Consider the following 19518-nt stretch of genomic DNA (forward strand, 5'->3'; position numbering starts at 1 on the left):
TATCAGTGGGTCCTTCTCTTTTGTATGAGATTTTGGAATTAGCTTGTAAAGCAGAGACCCTGGAACCTCAATGTGTAAACTTAATTCATTCCATGAAGTTTTTGAACATGGAATTGTTTGAATATTGGGTAATTTTTTTCCATGTAATCGGTAATCCATTGATAATAAAAAGTAATAAACAAAAATAATAAATCAAACTGAATTAGGGAGGAAATCATCAAATCAAAAGTTAAAATCGCAAAATTGGAGGTTGAATATGTTATTCATAATTATATATACAGCCACTATCCGAGTTACGACCTAGATAGGTTCCGACCAACCAGTCATAAGTCAGATTGGTTGTAAGTCGAATCCTATTCAACACTTCTCACCAACTGGACAAAAGAACACAAATACATACCTCATCTCTACATCAACAACATTCTAATACCACACACAAACACACCGAAAATTCTTGGTGTAACATACGATACATCCATGTCTTTCAAACAACACATCACAAACATAAAAAACAAATGCACACCCAGACTTAACGCACTTAAGTCAATCACTGGAACAACATTTGGACAAAACAAAGAAACTAATATAACAATATACAAACAATGCATACGCTCAGTGTTGAATTATGCGAGTCCTGCATGGGCTCCTAATCTCAGTGAGACACACCACAACACCCTTCAAATCATACAAAACAAAGCCCTAAAAACAATTACAGGCTGCACAAATACAACACCTACAGACTATTTACACCATGAAACAAAAGTCCTCAAAGTCAAGGACCACCTCGACATGAGAGGCACACAAACACTTGCCGCAGCCACCACAAACACATTACACCCGCTACACTACATAGCAGAACACCCACACACACCAAGAAACATTAAAACAACACCCAAAGACCTTTATCACGCACAGATACTCTCTTCTCTTCCTCCACAACCACCAAATACCAGCCTCCAGAAACATATTCATAATCATATCACTCACCGCTCCATTAACACACTGAAAGACAACACACTGCTGCATGCCAGACCCCCTGATATCCACCCTTCTGAATCCTCTCTCCCACGAAAGGACAGAGTCCACTTGGCCAGACTGCGGTGCGGTCACCACCCAGCACTTCTAAGCTACCAGAAGAGGCTGGATGACGCATATGAAGAGAGACTAGAAAAACTTGAACTACAGACACGAGCAAAGAAGAGAGAGAGGAGATTTGATAGCTATTTACAGAATCATGAAAGGCATAGAAATTACTGATAGAGAGAATCTGATAAAATGGGATGACAGAAATACAAGAGGACACGGAAAGAAAATAAAAAAAGACAGCTATAGAAGAGATTTGAAAAAGAACAGGTTTCCTCACAGAGTAATAGACAGTTGGAACAAGTTAGATGAGAAAGTGGTGTGTGCAAAAACAATACATGAATTTAAAAATAGTTTGTACTCTAAATGTATGTGAATTTTAAGATCTATTTTTCTCATCCATTTCAATCCATTCTAAGTGTGAGATATAGGTACAGCAACGACTGCAACAGCACTGTAGGAGAGAAGCCAAACGCAGAGTATGGGATCCAATGTATTTAACGTTGCGCCCAGCAGGGCTTCTCCCGAAATAACATAGTGAACTTTTTTAAGGCTATCGACCCATAAGGGGGTCATTAAGCCTGGTGTGAAGTTGTTCAGTCTCTTTTTTTTTTTTTTATTTTTTTTTTTTAACACCAGTTTAATGTTCGTTTCTCCCCGCAAGCTCGGGTTATATAAGGAGTCAGATGTTTGTCCACCATGTTATTTCTGAAGAAGCCCTGGTGGGCGAAATGATACATTGGATCCCATACTCTGCATTTGGCTTCTCTCCTACAGTATTGTTTTCAGTTGCTTAGTTGTTAATATGATATGGTAAGTTAAAGAAAGAAAATACTTATTATAGTGTATTCGTATTAGTAAACTCATAATAGGCATCAGCTAGACGTGGTCGTAAGTACGTAAATATCCTTCATCCATATTTTATCAAACTCTTCCACAAATGCCTTAGCTGCAGGTGCATCACTGCTAGCAGCCTCACCTTTCGACAACACGTGGTGAACCTGGTAATGCTCTCGAAAGCAACGAAACCACCCAGCACTCACTATGAACTCATGTGAAGCATATTCTTCACCTGCACGTTCTTTTAACATGTGAAATTAACTTGTAGCTTTACTTTGCACTGCTTGCAACGTCACTCACATTTTTTTGCCTATTATTTTCCAACCACGTGTATAGCAACTTTTCCATCTCTGCCATAACTGCCGTACGCGATGCCGGTTGCCACAACTATCTTACGTGCTGTGCTGCCAGACATGTACAGTAAACTCATAATAGGCATCTGCTAGATGTGGTCGTAAGTACGGGTGGTTGTAACTCGCGTACATCATAACTCGGATAGTGACTGTATATTAAATGTAACTTTATAATTGCTTTCATTGAGAATTGGTCACCTCATCACATCACTGATTTGGCTCAGGTTATTTGGTGCTATGCAAATTAAATTGGTTTGAGTACAAACACAGGCATTTGATTAGTAGGCCCCACTGGTAAACCCCAACATTCAGCCAGATTTCTAATTTGCCAGGCCAGTTCCATTCACTTAAATTTATTGGAAAACTTCAAAATTCTAACTAGGCTATCCATTTTGTTACCAAGATGACAATTTTTTTTATTCCTATTTGTTTGATTTGTATAATGCAGTGATGATAATTTCCACATTCTCAAATTCTCCAAAAGTTTTTTTTTTTTTTTTTGTAACCCATCTGGTAATTTCCAAGATGGTGCCTCAACAGTGCTACTGAATTGGAGTAATGTGATAAAAAGTACTGAGCTTCAAAGGAAACCATAAAAATGTATTGTAATGTCCTGAATTTGTATCAATCAATCAGTATTTTGTAGCAATCAGCAAGAGGAGCACAAACAGGGTGACCAGATTTTGAAAACTGGAATACGGGACACCTAAATTGGAGAGGTATATGGACAATGTGTACCGGCTATGTGAAGTGCACAAAACAAGCTTGCAGCTCCAGGACCTGCTTCATTGACTTGTACATTTTTTTTTTCCACTTGCTTTAAAGGGGTGTGTCCATTATATATTTTGTTTCAAACTACAATGTATTGCATATATTGAAACATTACAAATTTGCAAGTGTATATTTTGCAAGAGTAAAAGGATTGTAAATTCTTTGTGGCTAGTCTGATATTTTTAATTGTCATATTTTGCAATTAATGCAACTGCTTTCAAGAGTTGAGGTTTGGTTTGAGCATATGTGATGAACTCTGAACAGATCAGTGTGAAATTGCACTTTATCTGTAACTGACTTGATCAGCTCAACACTGTACCTCTTCTTGCATCCATTCCCTTGTTGGCCCATCAAATAGAACACTCTTTCCACTTGGGCATTTGAGGGGGGAAATACTCAGTGCAGATGAAACCAAAGTGAAAATACTGAGACTGACTCAAGCGGCCACGCTGTGCCCATGTCGCGTTGCCAGATCCACTTGGTGCTCATACATATAAAATTTCACTCAAATATTGTTGCTTTCAAGTTAATATACCTGTAAAATGTAAAATTTTCTCAAATTTTCATGCAAAATGTTTAAAATCTTGAAAATACAGGACAAAATATGTCCTTGGGAGGGTTGATATGGGATGTGGGACAGATGCTTTAAATATGGATGATCCTGTATAATATGGGATGTCTGGGCACCCTGAGCACAAACAACTTACAGGCAATACAGAATGGAGCTCTGAGAGTAATAACAGGATCCACCAAAATCACCCTAATTGGACACCTGCGTACAGAATCCAAAATCCTCCTCCAAAAGCAACACATGAAATGACAATAATTCACTTCTATGCCAGAACTCTCAACACTACACATCCATTACACTACATCTCACAAGCACCTCCAACAGAACTTAAAATATATATATATATACATTAATACATACATATACCAAAGGCTTTTTCCCCCTTACACGGGGGGTAGCCAAAAAGAAAAGGCATAGAAACCACTCCCACCCATTCCATTTCCTATATATTCCACTCCCCTCCACCCTCCTCCCTCCCTCTTATCTTCGCACCTCCTGGATGACGGGTCATCCCTGCATCCTGTCCACTGCCCTGGGTCAGAAGCAGTGTCACAAGACACAACATATCCACAGCAAGGCTGCTTCATAAATTCAGCAACCCCCCTTTCTGCTCCCTCATGCATAAAAGGAGATGGAGAGAAATCCCTTCGGGCTGCGTCAAATTTTTCTCATACATACTTCCTCACCCCCCCCCATCCCCCACCCACTCCCCCTCATGCATCACAGCAGCATCCCTTCTCCATTCACCCCTATCTTCTGTCCTCTCCCATCCTTCCTCCACAGACATTCCTCTCTTTTGTAATGCCCCTTTCACCCCATCCATCCATCTCATCCTAGGACGCCTCCTCATATTCACTCCTTCCACCTCTGCCTTCCACACTTCTTTTGCTAATCTTTCTTCACTCATTCTTTCCATGTGTCCAAACCGTCCCAATACCCTTTCATCAACCCTATCTCCCAGCTCCCTTTCCACCCTTGTTCTCCTCCTCACCTCCTCATTTCTCACTCTATTTAGCCTAGTAACCCCTATCATACTTCTCAGACATTTCATCTCAAACACATTCAAACTCCTTCTCTCTTCCTCTCTTATGTTCCATGTTTCTGCCCCGTACAGTGCTGTTGGTACAATCACTCCTTCATATAACCTCCTCTTAGCATCCATTCCCAGATGTCTATTTCTCATTACACTTTTTAATCCACCAAGGCATTTACTCACTTCTCTCAATCTACATTCTACCTCCACCCCCACTCCTCCCTTTCCTGTCACATTCGCACCCAAGTATCTGAAACTATCCACTTCCTCCAGTCTTTCACCCTTTATGCTCACTTCCAGCCTGCTGTCACTCTCTCCCCTTTTCCAGATCCATAAAAGCCCAAAAAACATCCTTACCTTTTCCTATAGCTTTTTCACATATCTGTCTTACCACAAAAATCTGATCTACACAACCCTTACCTGTCCTAAACCCCCACTGTTCCTCACCAGATAAATTTGACACAGCCCGAAGGGATTTCTCCCCATCTCCTTTTCTGCATGGGGGAACGGAAAGGGTGGGTCGCCAATTTAATGAAGCGGCCTTGCTGTGGATGTGCTGTCATGCGACACTGCTTCTGACCCAGGGCAGTGTATAAGATGCAGGGATGACCTGTCATCCAGGAGATGCCAAGATAAGAGGGAGGGTGGAAGGGAGTGGAGTGTATTAGTGATGAAATGGGAGGGAATAGTTTTTATGCCTTTGTTTTTTGACTACCTCCCATGTAAGGGAGAAAAAGCCTATGGTATGTGTATGTAAAAAAAAATCAACCTCTGAATTGATATTTTAACTGTGATTCAGTGATTTTCTCTCTGACTGTCCAATTTGATGTTCTTGTGTGCCCCCAGTAAGTACCATTATAAAAGAATTAGTTGAAAATATACCAAGGGCGGCTTCCCTCTTATAAGGGAGATAGCCAGCTAAGGCACCCACTCCCACCCACTCTTTGTTTCCCACTCATCTTAGCATAAGAGAAGTCATTTAGAGTTATACTTGGAAACTAAAAAGAAATGCATTAAAAAATGTTGCTTATAAGTTTGTTTCTGAAACACTATCAACAGGCAGTTGTTTTTCATTAAGCCACATCAACATATTGAATGAGAAAAGAAAGGACAAAGAATACCAGAATCTGGGAGAAGTGAGGGATGTAGTATGATGGCAGAAATGCATTAAGAATTTGGAAAAGATGAAGATATATTTAGGGGAAAGGAATATTGGCTAACAACCAATTTGGATTGAGAAAAAGGGAAGTCTTCTGTAACCAACCTGTTTAGTTTTTACTTAGTGGTTGATATACTGCATGAAAGGGATGAGTGGATTGTGCATACCTAGATTTGGAAAAGGCATTTGACAGAATGAAGCACAAAAGATTGTTATGGAAGCTGGAAAATTTAGTTGGCCATAGAGAGAATACAGTTTAACCGATAAATGTTTGAGAATAGTGGTGAGAGATGAAAAGCTGACTTGGGAGGAATTATAAGTGGTGTATAGGGTACTACATGGCTCAGTTCTGGCAATTATAATGTTTGTATTGTATACAATTAACAAGATGAATGGAATAGCTGTGCAAACTTGTTTGCAGATAATGCCAAGATCATGAAGGAAGTAAAAAACCAAGGATTGCAAACTGCTACAGTGAGACCTAGATAAGGCTTATGAATGGAACCAAGAGTATCAGTATAAAGAAATGTAAAATTCTAGAAACTTGGCAAATAAAAAAAAGTAAAGTAAGAAATAGACAATTAAATGTGGGAAATGGAGGAAGAGAAGAATCAATGAGATAAAAGAAGCTTACAAACAAGCTAGAAATAACTATACAAGAATCTGCAGGGAGGAAGAAGATAATTTTGAAAGGGGTCTCATAGATAGATGGAAAGATGAGATGAAACATTTATAGGTTTATCAGTGGTAAATTGAGACAGGGAAGTAATCACCAAGCAAATAGTGGGTGGTAAGGTCTTTGAGGAGACCTCAGCTTAGGTAGAAATAATGAGTAAAATTTTCTCAAACAAACATTTTTTTTAGAGGAAAGTGAAGGGAGCAAGCATTCAGATCTAGGAGATGTGAATGTTGAAGAGATGGAAGTTCTCAATCTTTTGGAATCATTGGATGTGACAAGAGCTTAATGACCTGATGTAATCTCAAACTGGGTACTTTTTCAATACAAGTCAAATATTTGTGCGGACATTAGGTTGCCTGATGTATGATGATGCATCACAATAATTACATTATAAATCATAAAGTTACAGCTGTTATACGTGTTCTCTTGTACCCAGAATGTTTATAACCACAGAAAAAGCTGTCAAGCCTGTTCATAGAATGTGGGGGTCACTCAGCTACAATTACAAAATATAATCAGGATGCCTCATATACTCACTAGTGCCTATATAGGTGTCATCATATTATAGGGGTTAAAGAATGTAAAAAACAACTGGTGGACAAGATTCAGTCTTTTTGGATGTTCTTTAAAAAAGGCATAGTGCCACTCGATTGGGAAAGGGCTAGTGTGTTACCAATTCACAAAGGTGGAAGTAAGGAGGTGCAAAGTAAAGAGAAAGGAAGTTAAGCATAAGATAAAGGAAGCAAGGAGGAGAGCAGATGAGAAATGGGGAAAGAGTATGACAGAAAATTTTGAAAGTAATAAAAAGATGTTTTGGAAGGAAGTTGAAGGAGGAAGAGGAGGCGAATCAAGTAGAGAAGAAAGGGTAAAGGGTGCAGATGGACAGATGATAATGGAAGAGAGGGCAGTGAGAGGAAGGTGGGCAGAGTATTTTAGGGAGAAAAGTGGGAGGTGAGCCAGCTGTTGTTTGCGGACGACACTGCGCTTGTGGCAGGATCGGAGGAGGGATTGAGGAAGTTGGTGACAGAGTTTGGGAGAGTGTGTGATAGAAGAAAGCTGAAGATAAATGTGGGTTAAAGTAAGGTGATGAGATGTACAAGGGGTGAAAGTGGCAGTAGTCTGGAAGTGAGCATTAACCACTTCAGTACGGAACTTAAATCTCGCGGGCAGCAGCCAATGCCAGCCGTACGACGTGTCGTAATAATACTCGCATCATAAAATATAGTCACCGCTTATATTGATCGTTCTCTCTTTCACCCGCGAATTTTGAAAACCACAGAGAATGGGATTCAGGGCACATTTGAGAGAATGTAAAAACACAGGGGCGACTACAATAAATATAATCAAGACGCCGATATGGCAGTGTCGCGAATCCACTTGCTCCTCATGACGCCTACGTGTGCGGCACCATATGGAAGGGGTTAAGGGAGAGCGACTGGAGGAAGTGGATAGTTTTAGATACAGTAAACTTCCACTTATCCGAACTCCAAGGGGGATTAGAAATGTCCGATTAATCGAAATGTTCGGTTAATCCGACTTTGTTTCATTCCTGTAGAGTTTTATGCGGTAATGTCAGCTGCAATATTCGTACCTGTAAACTTAACATACACATGGAAATGCTTATAATAGTTCATAAACATATTATATAGAGTATAAAGAGAAAATATTTAAGGAGAGCTTGTGATACTGTATCGTCACCGAGAGGACTCACGAATGTATGTACCGCCAAACAGCTGATCAGGTGTAAACATGGAGTGTGCTGCCACCGTGTGAGCACTTGGTGAAGCTTGCGGGTGGCGGAAGAGGCGGCGGTGTGTTTGAATGTTCTGTTGAGATCCAAATACGTTCGGTTAAACCAATGGCTACCGTATTGAGAAAATGTTCGGTTAATGCGATTATTCGGTTAAAACGCGTTCGGATAAGAGCGAGTTTATTGTACTTGGGTGCAAATGTGGCAGGAAAAGGTGAAGTGAAGGTGGAGGTAGAATGTAGATTGAGAGAAGCGAATAAATGCCTTGGTGGATTAAAAAGTGTAATGAGGAATAGACATTTGGGAATGGATGCTAAGAGGAGACTATATGAAGGAGTGATTGTGCCAACAGCACTGTATGGGGTAGAAACATGGAAGATAAGAGAGGATGAGAGAAGGAGTTTGAATGTGTTTGAGATGAGGTGTCTGAGAAGTATCATGGGGGTTACTAGGCTAGATAGAGTGAGAAATGAGGAGGTGAGGAGGAGAACAGGGGTGGAAAGGGGATTGGGAGATGGAGTTGATGAAAGAGTATTAGGATGGTTTGGACACATGGAAAGAATGAGTGAAGAAAGACTAGTAAAAGAGGTATGGAAGGCAGATGTGGAGGGAGTGAACATGAAGGGACATCCTATGATGAGGTGGATGGATGGGGTGAAGGGGGCTTTGGGGAAGAGGGGAATGTCTGTTGAGGAAGGACGGGAGAGGACAGAAGACGGGTGAATGGAGAATGGTTGTATATGGATGATGTTGTGATGCATGATGTGGAATGGGCGGGGGAATGGGGGGTGAGGTAGTACAGGTAGTCATCGACTTACGACCGAGTTCGGTTCCGACAGACAGGGTGTAAGACAATCTGGACGCAAGTCGGTTTTTATATATATATACAGTATATATTACCCTTTAAATATTTTTGTTACTGTATATATATATATACTGTATATATATATATTGTATATTATAGTTAGCATATTGAAATAATCTTAGCATCTTTGAACTATGTTGTACAGTATTTTTTAACCTTTTTGTAGCTTTATCTGATTTTCTTTGGGAAACGTAGCCTAGGCCTAAGCATACTGAATAAAATCCTATGATCTTTAACCTATGATATTTAATACTATATTATTTTACCATCAGCCTTTCTTTAGGAAACGTATGCATACTGAATAAAATCTTATTATCTTTGAGCTACGTTGTTTAATATTCATTAACTTTTTTTATAATTTTCGTTAGGAAACATAGCCAAGGCCTATGCATACTGAATAAAGTCCTGTCATCTTTGACCTACTAATACTTTTTGTTGGTTACATTAAAATCATTGTAAGGCAAAATTAGGAATTTTTTTATTTCAAAACACATTCATTTCGTTTACGTACTGTACCGAAAATATTGTTATCGACAACAGACTAGGCATAAACAAAGTTTACTGTTACATTCTATTAATCGCAAAACATAAAAATACAAAATGCTGAACCGAACATATTGTTATCGATAACAGACTAGGCATAATAAAGTTTTACTGTTACATTTTATTAATTGCAAAACATATAAAAAAAAAAAATGCAAGGCAAAATTAAGATTTTTTTTTATTTCAAAACACATTCTTATCGCTTACATACTGTACCGAACATATTGTTATCAACAACAAACTAGCCTGGGCATAAAAAAAAAAAAGTTTTATTGTTACATTTTGTTAATTGCAAAACATATAGAAATACAAAATGCAATGCAAAATTAGGAATCATTTTACTTCAAAGAAAAAAAATTAAAGAATATTTAGCTGGCTGGGATGCTGACGGTGTCGGCAGCCTGCCAAAACTATCGTACTCGCGTCTCGCGGCATGCGGAGTAATTGTTCTGCGCTGCCAGGCATAACATTGCAGTTCTATTACTCTATTAAATGTTAAATATTATTGCACTATCTCGTGATCGTAAAGTCGATCAATCGTAAGTCGCATAGGTCGTAAGTCGACGACTACCTGTATGTGTGAACAAATTTTGACGCAGCCCGAAGGGATTTCTCCCCGTCTTCTCCTTTTATGCATGGGGGGACGGAGAGGGGGGGTCGCCGATTTAATGAAGCGGCCTTGCTGTGGATGTGCTGTGTCTTGCGACACTGCTTCTGACCCAGGGCAGTGGACAAGGTGCAGGGATGACTTGTCATCCAGGAGGTGCTAAGATGAGAGGGAGGGTGGAGGGGTGTGGAGTGTATTCAGGGATGGAATGGGTGGGAATGATTTTATGCCTTTTCCTTTTTGGCTACCTCCCTTGTAAGGGGGAAAAAGCCTTGGTATATGTATATATGCTAAATGTGAAGGAGGATATGGAGGGAAAGGTAGCTGCAGTGGGAAGCGCTAAGAAAATTAAAGTGATGAGTGAGGAAAATGGAGGAGAAATAGGGAAGGATGAAGTGAAAGCAACTGTTAAGATGATGAGAGCAGGTAAGGCACCTGGGTTGGATGGATGCCATGCAGAATGTCTGAAGAAAAGAGATACAGTTATGGTAGACAGGCTGGTGAGGTTATTTAATGTTTAAGAGAGGGTAGAGTGCCAGAGGACTGGAGAAGTGCCTGTATAGTTCCGCTTTACAAAGGAAAGGGGGGACAAGTGTGAGTGTAGTAGTTACAGAGGGATCAGCTTGTTGAGTGTAGTTGGGAAGGCTTATGGGAGGGTCTTGATTGAGAGGATTAGAAGAGGAACAGAGGGGAGTAATAGGTGAGGAACAGTGTGGTTTTAGGACAGGTAGGGGATGTGTAGATCAGATTTTTGTGGTAAGACAGATATGTGAGAAAGCTATAGTAAAAGGTAAGGATGTTTTTGGGGCTTTTATGGATCTGGAAAAGGCTTATGACAGGGTAGACAGGAAGGCATCGTGGGAGGTACTGCAGATATACGGGATAGGAGGAAAGCTGTTAAGAGCAGTCAAGAGTTTTTATGAGAATAGTAGAGCTTGCGTTAGGATTAGAAATGGAGAGAGTGAATGGTTCGAGGTAAAGGTGGGACTTCATCAGGCGTGTGTTATGTTGCCCTGGCTGTTCAATCTTTACATGGATGGGGTGGTGCGAGAGGTGAATGCAAGGGTAGTGGGTCAGGGGTTGGAGATGATTAAAGAAAATGGAGAAAAGTGGGAGGTGAGCCAGCTGTTGTTTGCTAACGACACTGCACTTGTAGCAGGATCAGAGGAGGGATTGAAGAAGTTAGTGACAGAGTTTGAGACGGTGTGTGAAAGAAGGAAGCTGAAGATAAATGTGGGCAAAAGTAAGGTGATGAGATGTACAAGGGGAGAGAGTGACAGCAGGCTGGAAGTGAGCATTAAGGGTGAAAGACTGGAGGAAGTGGATATTTTTAGATACTTGGGTGCGAATGTGACAGGAAAGGGAGGAGTGGGGGTAGAGGTAGAATGTAGATTGAGAGAAGCGAATAAATGCCTTGGTGGATTAAAAAGTGTAATGAGAAATAGACATCTGGGAATGGATGCTAAGAGGAGGTTATATGAAGGAGTGATTGTACCAACAGCAATGTATGATGCAGAAACATGGAACATGAGAGAGGAAGAGAGAAGGAGTTTGAATGTGTTTGAGATGAAATGTCTGAGAAGTATGATGGAGTTACTAGGCTAGATAGTGAGAGAAATGAGGAGGTGAGGAGGAGAACAAGGGTGGAAAGGGAGCTGGGAGATAGGGTTGATGAAAGAGTATTGGGATGGTTTGGACACATGGAAAGAATGAATGAAGAAAGATTAGTAAAAGAAGTGTGGAAGGAGTGAATATGAGGGGATGTCCTAGGATGAGATGGATGGATGGGATGAAAGGGGCATTACAAAAGAGAGGAATGTCTGTAGAGGAAGGATGGGAGAGGACAGAAGATAGGGGTGAATGGAGAAGGGTTGTGTATAGATGAGGCTGTGATGCATGAGGGGGAGTGGGTGGGGGATGGGGGTGAGGAAGTATGTATGAGAAAAAAAAATTGACGCAACCCGAAGGGATTTCTCCCTGTCTTCTCCTTTCCTGCATGAGGGGACGGAGAGGGGGGGGTCGCTGTGCTGTGTCTTGCAACACTGCTTCTGACACAGGAGGTGCCAAGATAGGAGGGAGGGAGGGGAGTGGAATATATGGGAAATGAAATGGGTGGGAGTGATTTCTATGCCTTTTTCTTTTTTGGCTACCCCCCGTGTAAGGGGGAAAAAGCCTTTGGTATATGTATATGTATGTATGTATGTACAGTCGAACCTCGAAAGCCCGGACTAATTGGGGGGAAGGGTGGTCCGGTCATGCCAAAAGTCCGGTCATCGAAAATATCGCCCTAACACCGTAGGTTTTCGTAGCGGTATACATATAGGTGATGTATATGGCATAGAAACACATAAGAATGATACTCTAACACTGTAATAATAACAATACTGTAATAATACTATGATACAGATGCTCTACTTATGTTCATTCGTTTTACGTTTTTTTCTATTTTATATTTGAACTGATTGTAAAACAATTTTTGTATTTTTTTTTTTTTGAGTGAATTTTCGAGTTCAGTGCGCTCTCCGTAGTTCAAACGATACTTACGCATGACACTGCGTCCATTGTTTACATGGCACAAACGACAGACTGAACGTGCCTTGCCTCCTCCTCCTCCTCCACCATCTCACTTTATGTTGCTTGAATTTATTTGAAATTAATGTTATTATTTTACAATGTTATGTTTATAATTAATGATTTAGGGGTGTTTTACAAGATACGGTAATAGAATTTATGGATGTATAGTACAGTATGAACAGTCATACATTACTGGAACGTACAGTAACAACTTACGTTCATTTTCACGTTACGTTCGGTCGTTCGGAACGTAACTAAAACATTAGTTGAGGAGCATCTGTACTAATAATTCTGTAATAATAACTGTAATACAGGCATGTAAATGTACTGTATATACAGTGTACTGTACTGTATTTTTTATTACGTACATTGTAAATATCGGAAGGTATGCACGCAGGACAGTGGTGGCGGGTAGGGTTGCCGCATTTTCTACACTGCCGTGTAGAATGGGAGTCGTGCCATACCGGAGCATACATTTTTCTCAGGGGTGTGCAGACTTTCATAGCAAGATATACAGTACTTGTCAAACTTTGACAAAATGGTGGCTCTAGTTTTTTTATTCTTGAATGTATATAAGGCTCCATGCCCTAACATATTCAGTAAGATATAAAAAATATTTTTATATATTATCGCTGAAAGAAAGCTGAAACTTTAGCGTAGAATTTTTTTTCTACACAGTAAAAACGTAAGTTTTGGGGTATATTTTATAAGTAACACAATTGCCAATAAAAGTCATATTTTTATGTGCCATTTATTATTTGATAACTAGTTCTATGATTTTTAAACAAAAGTTGATTTTTTTTAATGTTTTTAACAGCTTGCTGATATGTAGAAAAAAAGTTCCTCATGTCCTTGTGCAGTTGCCACATGCCGCTATTTTAGTACGTTTTGGTACAAAATTCTACGAAACGGCAGCCCTGATGGCGGCTTGACTGGTCTGGGTTTGAGTACACGTGTACGGCCGTCGCTGTCACCTACCGGACAAATAGGGAACTTTGCTTGAAAAGTCCACCCTTTGTTCATTTCGACCGGTCATACGAGGGTCCAGGCATTCGGGGTCCGGGTTTTCGAGGTTCGACTGTATGTATGTATCACTGATGAGCACAATAGTGAAATTATGTAAAAGATTAATGGACCAAATATCTTGAAGAGATGAACATGCTGATAGGCAGTCAGTTTGGCTTCAGATCTGGAATGTCATGTGTGTCAAAACTTTTAAGCTTTTCCTTGAGAGTGATTGATGTGCTGCAAGAGAGAAAGGGGTGGGAGGACCGTGTGTACCTAGACAGAGAGGAGGCCTTTGATAAAGTACCTCACAGTTAGCTTATATGGAAATTGGAGGACTAAGAGCCAGACTAATCATTTGGATGAAAGATTTTTTGAAGAGAAGACATGTGAGTACAGTATAGGATAAGATGTCAAGATAGAGAGCAGCAATGAGTGGAGTTCAACAAGGTTCAGTCCTTGTCAATGATATAATGGAAGGTACAACAAGCTATGTCAATATGTTTACAGATGATACAAAAATCATCAAAAAAGTGAAAAATGAGGAGAACTGTAGGCTACTCCAAAAAAAATCTAAACACTATGCTTGGAGCCAAGAATAGATAATGAGTTTCAATACCAAAAAATGCAAATTACTGGAAATAGGCAACAACTGCAAAAGACTATCTTTAACGACGGAAGTTGTATTCACGATTTTTGCTAGGTCATTGCTGGACATTTTGCATTACTGTGGCCACATTTTTTTTGTCTAGACTAATGATTTTTTTACAGCTTAAACACGAAACTATTATGCACCACAGATTTAATTTTCATAAAAATTGATACATTACTTTTTTCATAAAAAAAAATAAGATTTTTACCTAGGCCTAAAAAATATGTTCATGGAAATTTATTCAAAGGAAAAGAATCTCCTTTGTATGAGAGTTAAAAGACACCAAAAGGAAAAATACTGCCTATTCTCATTTGTATATGACAAATAGTATGTTCACACAATAAAAGGAATCAAAGCAATTTTTTTTTAAATATCAATAAAAAATCACAGATCCTACAAGATTCAGAAAAAAGGAATTTGAATAAGGAGTTTTGAAGAGATTTATTTTCTGGTTTTTATGTCACAAGAATTTTTAAAATTGGAGCAATAGAAGTTGAGATATAAAAATTTTAACCTTTAAATTTTAGTCTTTAAGAAAAATGCATTTTTATGTTCAGGTGACTATGCACAATACAGTAGTACTTTTTTTTAGAGCAATACTACTATGATTTGTTTCTTACCTTATGTCTGATAATGTTCAAGAGGTCAGATTTTCAAGGAAGGTCATTCAGGTCACTTTTTTATGGGGAAGGTATTTACCTAGTTGTATTTTACGGGACGGGAGCTATGCTCGTTGTGACCCGTGTTCGTATCTCTCCACGTCCAGTTTATTCTTGAAATCGTGTATAGTTCTGGCATTCACTGTTTCACTGTTCAATTTGTTCCAGACATTGATCACTCTGTGTGGGAAACTTCTTTTTCAGGTCTCTTCTGTAACTGTCTTTCTTTAGTTTCTTTTTGTGTCTTTTTGTGAGGTCATCCATGTTGATATTGGCACCTGGTCCCCTTTGTCTTTTATATTACATAAATGAATGCAGATATATTCTAAAAGACAAAATACTAATCCCTCAGAGGGGAGGGTATCATTGGGCGCCACCCAACTCCTTATTGCCAAGATAGGCCTAATGTAGGCCTATGCATCAAAAGCCCCCAGGCTGATAATCTGCAGACTCAGTTTTTCTTGCACTTTTCTTCAGTTTGACTTGGGATTTCTTGATTAAGGATAGGAAGGCTTGAAAAGGTTGTGTGAACAAATTAAAGAAGACTGTCTAAAATATATGAAGTATAGTTTTCTACGTAGATGCATACATTGAATAGCTTGAAGGTGATATAGTCCAAGCTCAAACAAAACATGAATTCAGATCTAAATATGATAATTGGAAATCAAGGATGTAGACTAAGTTGGAACAGTACAGTACATGAGTTTGAGGCTAGGTATAATAAATTGGAGAGTAGGAGAATAGACCCAATGAGCATTGCTCCTTTCCTGTATACTACAGTTAGGTAAATACAATGGAATATTATGATTGTTGGTGTACAGTATATATGGGTAAGTACAAGACATGAGTTTGTCTTTATAACTTATGATTTTTGTCTGGGAGGAGAAAGATAGGTGAACAATGTATGGTATGTACTTGGGAAAACAAAAGAGAAGTACACACATGGGTAAGGATGTTCTTCTTTTCTTCTCTTCTTCGTTTGTTTCCTTCCCTTATTGTTCCTATTCTTCCTGGTTTTTGATACCCAAGATTGTTCATATTTCATGGTAGAATGCATGGTTTTCTTGTAATATTCAAATGTACTAAGAATGCTGCAACATCATTAGACCCAAATAGTCTGGTTTTGTAACATGAGTTGGCAGGTCTCCAGGGGGAGGGGGGGTCATCATGGTATACAAAGCCAAGGAACTTGGTACTTGTTGCTATGTCTGAGGTGGAGTATTTTGATAGTCTGGGTGTCAGGGGAAGAAAGTATGAGCAAGGAATACAAATAGCTATGAACATCATCTGGCATCTAGTGATAGAGGTCATGCAGGTTTCAGTGTCCTCTTGAGCTTGAACCTGTAAACACCTTTGCAAAAATGGTGCGTAAAGGGTTGTGTGAATAGTGTATATAACAAGTGATTTTGCATGTGCATTAGAACAGACTGTGGTACATGGGATGATGCATTTTATTTTGTGTTTTGAAGGAAAGAAGATGTAATAAAGGTTGTTATAGTAGTTTTACTTGGAAGGTGAGATTATTCAAGTTTTTGTGTGGCAAGAAGGCTTTAGAATTATTATTATTGTATATATGTATTTTTTAAGAATTTAGCATTTATTAGGAATTGAAATGGACTTTAAACATGTTGAAAAATTGGGATATATTTCATAGTCAAATTACACTTACACATTTTAATTATTGACCCTAACAGTAATTATTGTCTGTATACAGTTTTAAGTATTTCTGCTGTCCAGCTCTCTCTCTCTCTGCAACTGTTCTAAACAAGTTCACTTTTTATTTGCCTTTATTGTTGTCTTTAATGTGTAGGGCGAAGGTTGTGTGTATCAGGTCCCAGTATTTAGGGTATTTAGATCAATTAATGACAGTTGGATGTTTGTTAGATTTATGGAAGACAGGATCATCACCACCAAGGACCTTTGAGCTGTTTATGTCAGCTTGTCAAGGATAGATTTGTGCATTTTTTGTTACTGTTTCATAGTTTGCTGGATTATTATTGTTATGTCATCTAAGTGAAAGCATTGATGTGTTTTGGATTGTGAATAGGTTAAACTGTCTGTGGGGGAGAGGATACAGAGGTATGGATATCAAGGGGCCTGGCATGCAGCATTGTGTTGTCTTTCAGTATGTTGATGGAATAGTGAGCAATATGATTGTCTTGTGCTTGTGGAGGAAGAAAAGTTGTTGTAACTAACACTTGGGGATGTATTTACAACACCCCAGCACAAGTTTATTATAAGTGGGTATCCAGAAAAGGTACAACCATAGAAAACAGATTCAGGGGAACAGCTGTAATACAAAAGTATCATTCCTCTGTGGGTAGAGATTACCTCTAATACAGATGAATGATGTATGGCTGTGGTCCACAAGGGCACCAGTAAACAGTCCCAAAAGTATTAACTACATTTTATCATGCAGTAAATACTCCGATGATTAGAATTGTTTTCTGTGCAAGATTGAAATCTGCATTGTGTGCTTTAGTAGTGGAAGTTTATTCTGAGTGTTGAAAAAAAGATTTTTATCACTACAAGGCCTGACCTCAAGGATTTAATATATTAAACCATTGTGTAATATCTTTATCTTGTTATCTTTATGTACTTGAGGAGCTCAGTGATATCATGTCAACTAGCACTATCAGTTGATCATAGGGGTCATTGGGCCACATTATGTTGTGAGCCACAGTGGCATTTAGTGTGTTTTGGGGACTGGTTACAGTGGAGGGTGTGATAAGAGTTTAACATAGTGATAATAATTTGTCTTGAGATAAATTACAGTGTGTGGAACAAATTACTGGTGATAGTATTTCCAAATTGTTGTTTTGTTAATGCCATTATGGAATAAATTGATATACTTCTGTATTACTGAGCTACCTATTTTATAATACATTCTGTAGATAATGATAATCAGTCAGTCAATTGATAAATCAATTAATCTATTGTCCCATATCTCTTGTAGGAGACACATGACTCCCAGGTAATTGGCAATGACCACTGGATAGGACAATAGGTCACAGAAGAAATATTGTGTTGTCATGGAATGGTGTATTTCCTGCCATATAATATGTACTAGCAAATGAAATGTACCTATGATTTAGCACAAAAAAAATGGGGGAAAACTTAAACTTCTATACTTTCCTTGAGCTACAAATGCCCTTTCCTCAGTAGGGAGGAATAATGTATTTTCCTGTCATATAATACTTACCCGTCATCCAGGAGGTGCTCAGATGAGAGGGAGGGTGGGAGGGGTGTGGAGTGTATTTAGGGATGAAATGGGTGGGAGTGTTTTTATGCCTTTCCCTTTTTGGCTACCTCCCTTGAAAGGGGGAAAAAGCCTTGGTATATGTATGTATGTATGTATGTATAATACTTACCAGCATTTAGTATTTTGGCAATAAATTTTAAGAAATTTCTTCAATCTCCATAAGTTCCTTGAGCTTCAATAGCCCTTCCCTCAGTAGGATCTTGTGTAAATTTTTACTAAAGGTTAAACATGGTTTTACATCATAATTATTCATACTACAGTACAGCATTATTTGGAGTGTTTTGAATGAATCTGACCTTTATTTCCATTGCAAATACTTTGTTTCCATGTTTTATGAACTTGAAAATATGGAGTAAAGCATGACTGTTGGATGTATACAATGATAAGCAATACAGTGGGCAATTGAGCCTTAATTTCTTGCTTGTAAAGCTGTAAAGTAATTTTACTGACTTGGTAAAATGGAGGACAAATTTAAATGTTTGGTGTTAATGTTGCAGGACATGATAAAAAAGAAAAAAAATGCTATGGTTATCAAAGAACTAGCATGTCAAACAAGTTGGTTAGTTGTTAGTCCAATACCAGTAACCGCTACCCCCAAAGCCTACAAATATCTAAACAAGGTATAAGATTTTGGTGGAGTATTTTCTGAAGAAGAAAAAAAGTGTTAATTGGTGGGAAATACAGCAGTGTGGGACAGTGTAGGGTGAAGTGCTCTGTTGGAAGATAGATTGTGAAGTGGTTAAATAGAATATATGAGAGTATTGCTCCTTAGGAGACTCCATTGTTCATACTTTTTGTCCCAGTAATTAGGTTATTTTGGGTTACTTTGTATTTTATGCATGCCAAGAAATTTGTAAGTCATTTCATATCACAGGGAATATCTATCTTTATGGGACAGAAACATGGTACATGGGCCTGTATGGGGCAAAAACATGGAACATAAGAGAGGAGGAGTTTGAATGTGTTTGAGATGAGGTGCCTGAGAAGTATGATAGGGGTTACTAGGCTGGATAAAGTGAAAAATGAGGAGGTGAGGAGGAGAATGGGGGTGGAAAGGGAGTTGGGAGATGGGGTTGATGACATACAGAAAGAATGATTGAAGAAAGTTAAGT

The 19518-nt window shown here is 38.9% G+C and overlaps 1 protein-coding gene across 12 annotated transcripts in view; it reads left to right on the plus strand.

Annotated features, from left to right (window-relative positions):
- Positions 1–19518, plus strand: part of Tango5 (Transport and Golgi organization 5) — a 134784-nt gene that overhangs the window by 13654 nt on the left and 101612 nt on the right. For 6 of the 12 annotated variants that reach the window (XM_076209326.1, XM_076209325.1, XM_076209322.1 and 3 more), the window contains exon 1: positions 17723–17866. The exons of 2 other annotated variants lie outside the window; for them this stretch is intronic. In XM_076209326.1, the coding sequence (XP_076065441.1) occupies positions 17738–17866 (129 nt within the window). In that variant the 5' untranslated portion in view covers positions 17723–17737. Of the gene's footprint in view, positions 1–16370; positions 16509–17722; positions 17939–19518 lie in introns of those variants that run through there. 4 more of the 12 variants (XM_076209332.1, XM_076209331.1, XM_076209328.1 and 1 more) reach the window with 4 other exon arrangements.

This window comes from Oratosquilla oratoria, chromosome 26 (assembly GCF_046742065.1).
Source record: "Oratosquilla oratoria isolate Oo_2021 chromosome 26, ASM4674206v1, whole genome shotgun sequence".
Classification (NCBI taxonomy): Eukaryota; Metazoa; Arthropoda; class Malacostraca; order Stomatopoda; family Squillidae; genus Oratosquilla; species Oratosquilla oratoria.